Source organism: Suricata suricatta, chromosome 8 (assembly GCF_006229205.1).
Source record: "Suricata suricatta isolate VVHF042 chromosome 8, meerkat_22Aug2017_6uvM2_HiC, whole genome shotgun sequence".
NCBI classification, from domain to species: Eukaryota; Metazoa; Chordata; class Mammalia; order Carnivora; family Herpestidae; genus Suricata; species Suricata suricatta.
Genome location: NC_043707.1, coordinates 128,092,854 through 128,106,107, shown reverse-complemented (window position 1 = coordinate 128,106,107; position 13,254 = coordinate 128,092,854). Strand labels below are relative to the sequence as shown.

Below are 13,254 nucleotides of genomic sequence, written 5' to 3'. Positions count from 1 at the left end.
TGGAAACGCTGACCCACCAAAAATAGAATGATTTTTGCAATGCATATATTATTACATCCTTATAAGAGTGGCTGCCAGAGGAAAACATTTTTATGTGCTGTGGCCGCACAGATGTTCCACAAAGTGGATCCAACCAAGTCTGAAGTCAGAGCCCAGCCCGCTTGTCCCCACCAAGCTCCTCTCCTCCGCTCTGTGGCCTGGAGACCGGAAGGACTCGGTAAGCACAGGGAGGGCAGGCTGTCTCCCTCAAAAGGAGTGTCCAGTCCCCCCCACCTGCAGCTGTGTGGCATGTGGCGTTTTCCAATAGGTACAGCCCAGAGGGTGGGACCCCGAAGGGAGCCAGTCCCACTCCGTGTCCTGCTCCGGAGCCCCAGGGGTGAGGGCCTTGGCCTGCCCATACTTCCATTTTGAGGCCTCTACCTTCTGCTAAACGGCCCACTACGTGCCCAGGCAGAAGCTGGAGACGTCCTCCTGGTGACTGGGCTGGGCTGGAGGCCAGGACTTCATGCGCTGTCAAGACAGACGACAGTGGTTGGACGGCCTCTCAAGCAAGGTTCATTTTGCCCAGTTTAGGGAAATTTTAATTGAGCCTAAAACCATATATTCTAGAAGATGGAAACGGCTCCACTTGCAGGGCATGTGGTAGTCGCTGTTTCTGATAGCAGAAATAGCTACTGCTGATTGGGCACAGACCATGTGTCCCAACAGATTTTTGTTTCCACTCTCCGATAGCTCTTCCAAACAGGCGTTACTAGCCCACGGGCGAGAGGCGGGGAGTGGGCTGCCCAGGTCACAGAGCTGGGACTGACCCGGGTCTGGACAATCCCGAAACTTGTTTTTCATTCAGGAGACCTCTCGGTGGGCTGAACTTCATGCACCTTCTTCCCCAGAAAAATCAAAGACAGATCACGATCTGGGGCTCAGGAATTCCGACCAGTACCCGACCTTATCCACCTGCCTCCCCCCCGGGTCCCCAGTCTCTTCTTCTCCAGCCTGACTGTCCCTAGAAGCCAATCTCCAAACCCCCCCCCCGCCCCCTCCCCCGTCCCCTGGGATGCTGATCCAGGCCACCACGAGGAGCACAAGAAAGCAAGGATGTGCTCCCTGAGCTGGGGGCCCCGCCCCCCCCGCACCCTGAAGAGGCCCCATCCCCGCCCCCCTGCGAGAATATACCAGCCTGGCCTAACTGCCAAGCTCAGGTCACACGGGCAGGTGCCTGCCCTCAAGCTTCACGGCTTAACACACGTCATGGGGCGCCTGGAACTGAGTGGGGAGAGAGCTCAGCTTGCAAAGGACCCGCCTAATCCCCCACTCGACATGACATTCCGCCTTCGTTTCTAAATATTTAGAATCTGAAAAAACTATCAAACGAACATCTGCAGGCCCACCCTGGATCGGAAACCTCGGATCTCCTTCCAGAGATTTATGGTCTCGCCTCTTTCCCACGTCTCCAGCTGTCACCCAGGAGAGGTGACCTCTCAGCGCAACTTCCTTTTTTAACATGTTGGTACTTGGCTTGCAACGCTCTGTACTTGTTCTACAGCCTTCCCACGGGGGCCCAGGGGGGCAGCCTGCCAGAGGGCGCCATCCGCCCTCCTCCGCTCGGAGGGCTGTGTGATCTGGCCGTGAGGGGCTCCCACAAAGACCACTGCGTGCCCTTCCTCCCCGGCCCCCCAGCTGCGCGGATCTGCCCCAACACCTCATCTGCCTGTCTTGCCTTCCAGCCGGCGTCAACTGGAGGCCTTGCTAGGCGGGGGTGGAGGGAAGGAAGGGCCAGACGGGAGGTGACGGGCAGGGGTGCCCCTGTCTGAGCCCACGGGGACGCCTCTGCAGCCTGGTGTTGTGACTGGAGGCGAGAAGGCGGCTCGAGTAACCGGTCATTGTTAAATTCACCAACGACTTAAAGAAAGCTCTCCACGTCCTGAGCTCACACTCCTAGCCACTGAGCTGAGAGGAGACGGCGGGGGCGCAGGCTCCAGTGCTGGGGAGGGACCCTGGGGGCCTCGGCAGAAGTGTTCCCGATCACTGGCCAGGACGGCTTGCGGGGTCGGTGCCTGGTGACGGGTCCTTCCTCCCAGAGGGAAAGCCTGGGGCTGGTCACTGCAGACACGGCTGTGCGGAGGAGCGCACACGAGGAGGCCGCCCCCGACCCCACCGCTCACGTGGTGATGGGTCTCCCACACGCGGCCTGCTCTTCCGGAAGAGGTCTCCCGCTGCGCCCCTCCCGCCTCGCTCTTCTTTGTTATTTCCAGCCTGGGGGCTGACACTGGCTCATCGACTGACTTCCAGACTGCCGGGCACAGTGGACAGAATAAGAGCAAAACACGGTGTGGTACACTGTAGGCTTCTTTTCTTCTCTAGACGGACGAATCCGGCTCCACCTCCGGCTAGCCGATCATCACCGGGAAATCACCTGACAGCCCGAACGCCAGGCCCCGGTTACACAGGAAAGGGAACGCTACCTTGCTTACAGTAGAATCAAGGGGACAGCCCCCCAGAGCACCTCGCATTCTCACCCTTTATCACTGATCTGCCCAGCTTTCCTGGACCCATCGTCCCCGATCTGAGGCAACTGGATGTTTTCCTGAGGTCCGTCGGGGACACACAGCAAAGGCTTCCCATTTGCTCGGAAGCCACGCGCCGCTAGCGGAGCCCTGTCCCCCCACAACGCCACTGCCCACCCCTCCTCTCAGCTGCTTACCTGGGAGACCAGCCCAGGCTCTGACGCCCCTCGGGTGAGTTATGTGACCGGCTGTCAGGAGGAGGCACAAGCACGAACCTCCTCGTTAGAGGCCGAGAGCACGAGGCGACGCAAACAGGCCGGTGGCCCCAGCCCCGCGTGCTGAGGACAGCGGCTCGCCAGGCCCGTGTGGCTTGGCAGCAGGCACCACTCACGGCCAGCCAGAACCGGGCCCGGCCGGGGGCTGGCGGCTGCCACGGGAACTACCAGGAAGGCTCTGGATTAAATATTTGTCCGGGTCGCTGTGAACCAGTGGAAGTATAAACAGTTGGGAGCGGTAAGTGGTGCAGGAAGCCGTCTCCGGATACGGATTTAGGATTTTCCACCGTTGCCCGGGTGGCAGGGGGAGGCGGAGGCGGGCTGTGGGGCAGGGGCTACCCTCCCTGCCAAGGGTTCCTGGAGGACAAGGGCCTGTTTTCACGCAAAATGATGGGCCTCGGGTCTGGGAAGAGTGGAGATGGGCCCACCTCGGAGCCAGAGACGGGGACCCCCAAGATCCCCAGCGGCTTCGGGCCCCTCTGACCTGGCATCCATGAAGGTGCAGCTCAGGGAGTCTAAGAATCTGGGGTGAGTCCCGGGCACGCTGACAAAACGTCCGCCCTGCCCTCTTTCGAACGCATGTACACGCCTTTCTGCCGAGCTCACAAACCTGCCTGAGTCCCTAAATTCACCCTTTCCGCCATCTATTTTTTTCCATCACACACGGCTATTAAAAGTATTGGAGTTATTAACATTAAAACATTAAGGGGCGCCTGGGTGACTCGGCTGGTCCTGACCTCGTGGTCCGTGAGGTTGAGCCCCGCGTCGGGCTCTGTGCGGACAGCTCGGAGCCTGGAGCCTGCTTCTGATTCTGTGTCTCCCTCTCTCTCTGCCCCTCGCCCTCTCACGCTGTTTATCTCTCTCAAAAATTAACAAACATTAAAAAAAAATCGTTTGCTGTCAAAACAGACCCTCCGGCACTACTGGCCGGGGCAGAGGTGAGGTTCTCTGCGCAGGCGAGGGCTCCCTCCGGAGGGCGATCTGAGGACGCCGGGCTGCCGATACGGACTTGTGGGAGACCAGGTGACGCTGGGTCTGCCCTTCCTCCCCACCCCTCCTTTTCTTCCTAAGGCGTCTCAGCATGGTTTTGTTTTGTTTTCTAATTTTAATTGAGAGAGACCGAGTGAGCAGGGGAGAGCAGCAGAGGGAAACGAGAGAATCTGAAGCAGGCTCCACGCTCAGAGAGGAGCCTTACGCTTGATCCTAGGAACCGTGAGATCATGGCCTGAGCCGGAATCAAGCTGGATGCTTAGGGACCGAGCCAACCAGGCGGCTGTCCCTTCTCTGGCCTGTACACAGAGACGCCCCACTACACAGCAGGGCACCGGCACTAGGCAAAGGAGGGGGGATGTTGACAGTCGTCATGCAGATGCTTCAAGTGGCATCTAAGGTGCCAGTTCGGACCAGTCTGCTCTTCGGGAAGCAGCACCTCCTGGACTCCAGCTCCCAGGTCCCCTAGACACGCCTGGAGGGGACGTCTTGGACACGGGCTGCTGAGGACGCCTAAGCGGAAGTGGGGTGAGGGACTCAAGGTAGCTTCGACATTCTGTAAGAAATCGATGCTTTTGTTCTGAGGACCTAAATACGACACACACACACGTGCGCGCACACACATGGTCTTCATCCATGGTTCCTAGCTCACGACTCCCAAAAGCCGTGCCTTTTCCTGAGTCACGATGAGCCCATCTTCCGTTGTAATAGTATTTGGTCTCCCGTCCTCAGGGCCGGAAATCACTTTGGAGCCACACAGGTGAAATGGGGGTCCTGTTACTCGTAAGAAGCCCCTTTCCACCACCACTGGGCTTCTGTTAAGGAGGAGATTTTGGAAAGCGCCTCAAATTGGGGGCTGGTTGCCAGGGAATCTTTCGGTTCCCCCGATTTCCAGGCAGAGGTGCAGCGGGAGATTCAGAGAGTTCCCAGGTTGGGGAACAGAACGCTTCTAAGTGCCACCATGTGGGGCCACCATGTGGGGCCCCAAGCTTGAGTTGCATGAGGACAGAAGACAGAAGCCCCTTTGTTATGACCTCACCCTCCGGATATCTTCGTCCGGCCGTCGATCTGTAGCCTCTAATATCCTACCTAGTAAAGCGCCACTCGAATGAGTCAACAAGTTTCCCGAGTTCTGGGAGCCGCTCCAGCAGAGTAATCAAACCCGAGGAGAGGGGCCTGAAAATGGCTGACACGTGGCTAGTCAGGGGCACAGGCGACTTGCAAGTGGCATCTGAAGACGTCTGTGGCGGGGAGGGCCGGGGCCATCCCCGGGTGGACAGGGTCCGAGCGGGACGCCCACCAGTGTCCAGGGCGCTGCCTGCCGGTGGCAGGGGGCACCACCCTCACTGACGACGGAACTGGGTGCAGAGCCTGACAGGAGCACCTGTCGAGTGCCAACGTGCTCGGTGATTCCCTGGAAAACTCTGCTGAATTCAGATCCCAGCGTGGCGGTCTGGGTAGGGCCAAAGATCTCTGCATGTCCAACGAGCTCTCTGGCGCGACTGCCATGGGGCGGGAGCAGGCGGCTGTTCGTGGCAGGAGGTATGAAGACGGCTGAGCCCCGGGAGGGCGAGGAGGGAGCAGCCACGGCCACCCTCGAAGCCCCTTGGTGCTCCTGAGGCACGGGGCCGGATGGAAGCGGCAAGTGGTGTCTGACCACAGACTGCTCGACAGTCTCAGCTTGGAAAACGTGAAGCCCTTTAAGCGTCCGACTCTGGACTTCAGCTCAGGTCGTGAACTCGCGGTTCAGGAGTTCGAGCCCCGTGTCAGGGTATGAGCTGGCAGCGCGGAGCCTGCCTGGGATTCTGTATCTCTGTTTCCGCCCCTGCTTGCTCTCTCTCTCAAATAAAAATACATTTAAAAAAAAAAAGCGGGGGCGCCTGGGTGGCTCAGTTAGTTAAGCATACAACTTCGGCTCAGGTCATGATCTCACAGTTCGTGGGTTTAAGCCCCGCATTGGGCTCTGTGCTGACAGCTCGGAGCCTGGAGCCTGCTTCAGATTCTGTGTCTCCCTCTCTCTCTGCTCCTCCCTCACTCATGCTGTTTCTCTCTGTCTCAATCATAAATAAACATTGAAACAAACAAACAAACAAACAAACAAACAAACAGCAAAGGCCTGGATACAGCTGGCCCCCAAGCAAACCCTGGAGACGGTGCCCTGTGGAAGATGATGCAGGCGATGCCTCCATGGAGGGTCTCAGGCAGTCACGCCCGAGGGCTTGGAATCTGGCCCCGAGCCAGCGGGAAACCACAGTGGTCATGGTTAGTGTGCATGGGTAGTGTGCAAAGCAAAAGGGAGGGCTGACACCAGACAACTGGAAGCAGGATCACCATCAAGTGTCAAGAGGAGACGAGGTAAAAACCCACGAAGTGAGGACAAGAGTAAAATCTCATCTGAGAAAAGACTGGCTGCAGGAGAACACAGTGGGACGTCCCGGACCCTCGGTGCCTGTGTGAGGAAGAGGGGTGGGAGGCACCTGTGTGCTCGGGGGTGACTGTTGAAGTGATCCTGGGTGCACCGGAGCTCCTGTTCAGAAGCCACGGTTTTTATTTTTGAGAGACAGAGAGAGCATAAGCTGGAAAGGGACAGAGAAAGACAGGGGGACACAGAATCTGAAGCAGGCTCCAGGCTCCGAGCTGTCAGCACGGAGCCCAACACAGGGCTTGAACCCACAATCTGTGACATCATGACCTGAGCTGAAGAAGGAGACTCAACCGAGCCCCCCAGGTGCCCCTGTTCGGATGCCACTTTTCGTGCAGGCTGATGTAAAAGGGGTGGGCGGCCTCCCCAGTTCTGTCCAGTAGGGCGGCAGGTGTCCTGTCAGGTTGGGAGGTGACCTCTCAACTCTTCCGATGTCAAGATGCTGCAACTAAAGCAGTTTTTTGACAGCGTTGGCCAAATGTCCCCATTTTTTCTTCCTGAGAGGAATGCGTGTTTGGAGTTTTGAAAAGCACCTGCTTGGACGCACGCGGAGGGATTCTGGTAAGAGCATCACTGAGCTCTGCCCGGAGCACTGCTGTGTGGGGGCCAGAGCGCAGCAGACAGCGGGCTCCCCCCAGTGCCTGCTGGTCACCAGTCCCTACTGGGCACCCGCACGGGGTGGCCACGAAACCCACTTAGATGCTGAAGGTAGGCGTGTCTGCTCCTATGTCCTCTTAGCTTTTATGACAGCTGTTTCTCTCCTTTTTTGAGTCACTGGTTACTGTCTCCAGCAGCCTGCCGCCAACCCGCTGTGTCTGCCATTACTCCACATACAAGACGACTTCCATCAGTTCTCTGCACACAGCACCCCTCCGCTAGGGGCCGGTGTCCGCTCCCTGCCCACAGCCATCCCTCCCGCCACGGCCCAGAGCAGCCAGATTCTACCGCAGGAAACCGACACCCCTCTCTCCATCTACACCACCGACCTGAAGTCTGGCCAGACTGCTTCGTGCCCCCTACCCTCCCCCAGCCTCGGGAAATGATGCTTCGATGGACACAGGTAACCGAGGGCCATAAGACATTTCTGGGGTTAGGGGAGACCTGTTGTGAAAGGGAAGCTCTTTTCCCCAGGACTGCCTGCCGCCAAAAGGTGTAAGCAGGGTCTGCCAGCTCCCACGTGGATACAGGAGCCCCGACGCCCTAGGACGGTCACACCCCACGAAATCCGTACGTCTCAGTTACACAAACTGCCTCATTTTTGTTTTTGCTTAATGTCAAGGTTGTACTTGCAACCATGAGTCCTCACACAGGATCTGTGTCACAACTAGGACACTCGTTCATCCTGAAGTGTTATCAGGAGTCTATCCGGAACATCGCAGAAGCAGTTTAATGTAAAGACCCTGACAAAAAGGGGAGACCTTCCAAGACCTGCTCTCCAGAATCACCACAAGGCCCGTGGGAGGTCCCGTCGGCACAGAGGCTGCCCCAGGCCCTCCCTGAGGGGCCCCTGCGGGCACTGGCAACTCTACCTGTCTGGTGAGGCTGCCTCCGAGGTTCATGGTGCCGGAGCCAGACTTGTTGGTCTGCAGCCACAGCATCACCGTGGAGGTCAGCTTGTAATGGGCGGTGCGACCACTGGACTTCTCCTGCGGGACGAGACAGGCGTCAGAACCCTGGACGTGACCCTGAGCTGCGGAGAGCCCAAAGCAGCCCCTGAACTCAGGCTCGTCCTAACATGTCCCCGACCCACCGCCACACCACCTGCTTACGGGATCCCTGCTGCTTCTGAATCATGTGTACTCAGTGCTTAGGGGTCTTTGTCATCAGGGGCTACTGCCTTGACTTCTCTTTATAGAACTAAATGGCTGCGGGGCACCATTAAGAGTGAACAGGGCTTGGGGCGCCTGGGTGGCTCAGCCAGTTAAGGGTCTGGCTTCAGCTCAGGTCATGATCTCTCGGTTCGTGGGTTCAAGCCCCGCATCAGGCTCTGTGCTGACAGCTCAGAGCCTGGAGCCTGCTTCAGATTCTGTATCTCCCTCTCTCTCTGACCCTCCCTCACTCATACTCTCTCTTTCTCAAAATAATATAAAGACATTAAAACATTTTTTTAAATGTTAAAATAAAGAAAAAGTGAACAGGGCTTTACATATCATGATATCCCGCCCCGTCCCCCCCCCCCCAAACCCCCTCAGCGAGGGTGGCAGAGGGGCCGCACCTGCACCTCCACCACGTGGATGGAGTCCCAGCAGCCCTTGATCTTCTTTGATCCATCTCCAGCCTTCTTTATGAGGATCACTCCAGCAAAGCCGTGATCCAGATCCCAGAGGTAGACAGAGGAGACGCCGCCTTCAAAGTACCTGCCAGAAACAGGCCCGTGTGCCCGTTAGATGTTAAGCCTGTTGAATGACAGATTGCAGCTCCGGCAGAGCTTCATCTGAGGGTCCATCTGGAGCAGAGGACCGCCCCCCCTCCCTGCGGTGCTTCCAGGGCGGATTCCTCCCGTGTCCGGAGCGCCTGTGGGCGGGGCTCCCAGAAAGAAAGGGGCTTCGGAGTCCTAACTTGAACTGGGGTGTGAGCTCCACCACGGACTCTAGCATCGTGGTCTTTGGCAAGCTTGCTAAACCTCTCCGGGCTTCTGGTTCCTTCCAGATGAAGGATCCAGCCAAGTGCGTGCCGTGTAACGGACGCACAATGGGGCTCATCACTACAGGGTAATCTATACTGTTCAAGGTTCCTGTCTTTCGGGACAGCTATCTTGGGACGGGGGTCGATAAGGAGAAAAAAGCAGAGCAACACGCTCCTGCCCGCCGAGCCCTCTGGGCTCCCGCTGGGCTTCTGGGGCAGCACCCTGCCATCCTCCAGCTGGAGACGGAGAGCTGAGCTTAGCGCAGGGCTCCCTCTTCGGGTCTGAGTCAAGATGGAAACATTCCCAGCCAAGAACAAACCCAAGAGGGCAGAAAAGGCCAGAGGAGAAAAGGCAAGCAGGCTGGGGTCCCCAATCCAGGAAGCCCAAAGCGACAGCGTGGCAGGGCCGAGGGCACAGACGATCACGGGCCACCGTGTAGGCGGTGCTGGAAAACACGTGTCCCCACGGCCCAGCGCGCTGCTAGAGCACATGCACAGGATGCTGGTGGCCTCTCTGACCCCAATTAACCTTGACCTCCACGGTGTGGCAGGCACACCCTGGGGCTCGCCGGGAGGGCTGGCAGCACGAGTGCGGTGCTGAGCACGGGCTCAGGGGGTGCAGGGTCCGGGCCCTGGCACCCCCCCTGCCCCATCATCAGCTGTGGTCACACATCATCCACCTGCCAACTCTTTATTAAGTGCTACCAGGTACTGATGGTCTGAACCGGGCCTTAGTTTCATTATGACATAGGAACAGTAATACCTACGTTATGGGACTGGGGAGAGACAAAACAAAACACCCCCCCCCCAAAAAACCCACAGGGAAGTAAATAATCTGACCAAAAATGATTATTGATTTTAATAACAAAAATAAGTACTAAAAATAAACATGTCTGCAAATTCTCCATAAAGCTGTTACATAATTAAAATACTCACGGTTAATACTAACGTTTAGAGAATGTGGGTGAAGGAGACACAGGATTTCCTTGTACTTTTGTGGGGGCAATTTTACCATTATTCTGAAACTGTTTCAAACGAAAATGTTTTGGTGCAAAGGTCAGTAGGTGACAACCGGGAGTGTAACAGTTGGAGCAAGGATGCAGCCTTTCTTCACGAGAACGAGTCTCCTACCTTTGGGCTGCAGGATGCCATGGCCCTAACCCACCACAGGCCACCGGCTTCCCAAAGGGTCCAGACAAGGTCTGCAACCCTCAGCCCTCCCTATAAGGGCTCCGCCACTGCTGCCACCATGTCCGGTCCCCGCTTCGCCATCCCCGCAGGCCCCGCTGTGGTTAAGCTGTCAGGTGGGATTCACAGCGCTGCTGCCCTCCCCCTGGCAGGCAGGTGAGAACAGGCCCAGCGGGGCTAATGTGGCAGACGCTTGGTGAGGACCTGCCGGACAGAGGTGCCAGCCCCAGAGCTAACCACTGGTCAAGCCATGGAAGGGGCTGGCTCCAAACACTGCGGCACAGACCACAGATCCCCTGGGGGTGGGGGTTGGGGGGCGCAGAGAGCAGAGCTCAGAGCCATCCTAACTGACCTCCAAGAAATCCGCACTCAGGGCCCCACTCAGGAAGGTTCCTTGTCTTGTTCCTACTCTCTGTCCACACCCGACGCTCTGGGGATGTGTTCAGGTCCAGGATCTGTGGCCCCACCTGGCTTGCTAGAGACTCCACTGTCACCTCTAAACCAGGGCCCTTGCAGTGCCCGAGGCGGGGGGGGGGGGGAAGCGCCACCCAGGGGCCTGGGGAGGCTTTCCGGCCGGTCCTCTGGGCTCCAGCAGCTCTGGTGGCTTGTACGTTCCCAGCGCACTAGGAAAGAGGAGCCCCCAAGCCCAGTCCTGCTGGGGCCAGAGGGGCTGGGTTCTAATGCACGGTGTCCCCTTTGGTCTGCCTATAGAGAGCTCGACCCCACATCAAAAGGGAAGAAGCAACAGATCTAAAAACTGTGGCTTTTCTTCGCTGGCAAAAAGGAGGGACCAATGATCCCTTCTTTCCATCACCATCCTGGAACGAAGGCTTGATGCCTGTGTCACCCTCACCCTTCTGCCCCTCACGGCTCGTGGCCCTGGTCCCCGTGACCAGAGAGGGGCAGTGGTCTTTTTCTGGCCGTATGCCCTCTATGCGCTAGGGTAGTGGGGACAGCGGGCCAGGCTGCCCCAGAAGGGAACCAGGAGAGCTCCTGTGGCTCCCCAGCCCGGGTCCCTGCCCGGAGACCAGCACCACAGCACCAGGCGGCCTGCAGTTGATCCCCCTCGGTCCCGTCCCTTGGACTTGCTTTCTTTCCAGAAGATGAAACCACACATTCATGTTTTATGAGGTAGAAATGCTGTTTCCACCCCAACATCCCGCCCGTTGGCCGCATCTCCCGGGGATCCTCAGCCTCCTCTCTGGGTCACACTGACTTGGACAAAGTTTCAACACACCAGACACCAAGGAGGTAAAAGTGCAAATGCAACCCTGACCCCTACGTGGGCTGCTATTCCCTTCTCCAAACTTAAAAACATCACTGCAAGCACAGTTATAAAACGAGGAAATTTAAAAATTAGCCCACAATACCATGTATCAATGTATCCCATAAATCTGATTTTTCCGAGCCCCCTTCCAGTCCTTGTCCGAGATGCATGATTTTTATTTAACGGAAAGCACAGCCATGGCACTGCGTTGAGCTTGGCCTTTTCGCTTGGCACAGAGGGTCAGCACTTTCCCAGGGAGCTGTGCGATCCCTGTAACTGTCTGCACCAACCCGGGCAGCAGTGGCCCCCTGGGCGGCTTCCTAACTCACAGCCGACTCGACTCCTAGAAAGGAACGGCAGCGGAGTTGGAGGGGACGCTGCTGATCTCACTTTGAGTCTGTTCCCTCTCCCATCGGGGTGAGGCGAGCGTGCCGAAACCTGGCCTCCGCAGGCCTGGCCCCAACAGCACGGCGCCTCAACGGGCCTGCATTCCATTCACCGGAAGGCACCTCCGGGGACTGGGGCGCCAGCAAGTCCCAACCTGATGCTCCAAGACAAAGGGAACAGGGCCCTGAGTGATCAGAAAGGGCCGTTTCAGAACCTCCCAGACACACCCAACAAGTGCCGCCAAGGACCGTGGTGGGCTGGCTGGTGGCGGGGTGACTGCGGGGCCTGCAGGCAGCCCCCCGTTAGTGGTTTACGGCTTGGCTCTGCGAGTGAAGCATTAATTAGACAGGGACCTCAACAAGTTTTTGAAAATTTATTCTTACCTACTAGACTTTGATCATAATGACATGAAACAGGAAAAAAATAATCTTTATGCGGTTCACATTTATGAGTTTTTACATAAAGGCTTTTGTGGGTATTTTAAGAATGTGCTAAAATGTTGTCTGAAACCACATAAAGCCATCGGAGGAGTCGCCCGCCAGAACTAACAGCGCACATATGGAAGCACTCTGACCGGCCTTTGTATATTTAATGAGTCAAATAGTATTAATATTGTTTAAATGCTAACATGCCATTTCAATAAGGTGGCCCTACCATCGCCAGCGACCCGCTCTTGGGCCTCGCACGTCAATGTGAACAAATGACCCAGCGTGGCCCGGGACTGGGAGCGGGCAGTGCTCCATGGCTTCCAGAACTCCAGCCCTCCAGGGAGGGAGGCCGAGCATGGACTGCCACGACACCGCTGGGTGAGTTCGAGAGGCAAGGCCCAGAGTTGCTGCGGGGGGCACTCTGGTCATGTGGGCAGCTCAGAGAACTTTCTTTAGAAAGACCCTACAGGCAGGGGAGGGGCAGAGAGGAGGAGAGACAGAAACCCAAGCAGGTTCTGTGGCGTCAGTGCAGAGCCCGACATGGGTCTCGGAACTCTCAAACTGTGAGATCATGACCTGAGCTGAGATCAAGCGGCCCCAGGCGCCCCCAGCTCAGAGAACTTTAAAACATGGAGGCCTGAGGATGAGAGCAGAGGCTTTTCTTGGCCCTGAGACCCACACAGGCAGAGCAGATGGACGATCCGGGAGCTGGACAACAGGGACAATCTGAGGGGGACTGTGCAGAGGCCACCCTGGAAAGCCTTGAACCATGAGGCCCTGGTGCCCCTGAAGCTCCAGGGACACCTGCAGGGAGAAGTGACAGGCTGGAGTCAGGCTGTGCTGGTGTCCACTGCCGAGCAAACCCCTTCCGCCGCCCGCCACAGGGCCCCGTGGTCTCAGTGGCTTCTCAGACTTCCCCAGTAAGGGTGAACACTTCCTTCCTTCCTTCCTTCCTTTATAAAAAAATATCTTAGGGGTGCCTGGGTGGCTCAGTCGGTTGGGACTCTGACTTCGGCTCAGGTCAGATCTCACGTTCGTGGGTTCTAGCCCCGCGTCGGGCTCTGTGCTGACAGCTAGCTCAGAGCCTGGAGCCTGTTTCAGATTCTGTGTCTCCTTCTCTCTCTGACCCTCCCCCTCTCATGCTCTGTCTCTTCTGTATCAAAAATAA

General features: G+C 57.3%; 1 protein-coding gene across 3 annotated transcripts in view; it reads right to left on the bottom strand.

Annotated features, from left to right (window-relative positions):
• The window catches only part of CAPZB (capping actin protein of muscle Z-line subunit beta), a 131,306-nt gene that overhangs the window by 9,087 nt on the left and 108,965 nt on the right, over window positions 1-13,254 (bottom strand). For all 3 annotated transcript variants that reach the window (XM_029949115.1, XM_029949116.1, XM_029949117.1), the window contains exons 5-6: window positions 8,407-8,548; window positions 7,721-7,837 (exon numbers count right to left, since the gene is read on the bottom strand). In XM_029949115.1, the coding sequence (XP_029804975.1) occupies window positions 7,721-7,837; window positions 8,407-8,548 (259 nt within the window). The remainder of the gene's footprint in view (window positions 1-7,720; window positions 7,838-8,406; window positions 8,549-13,254) is intronic.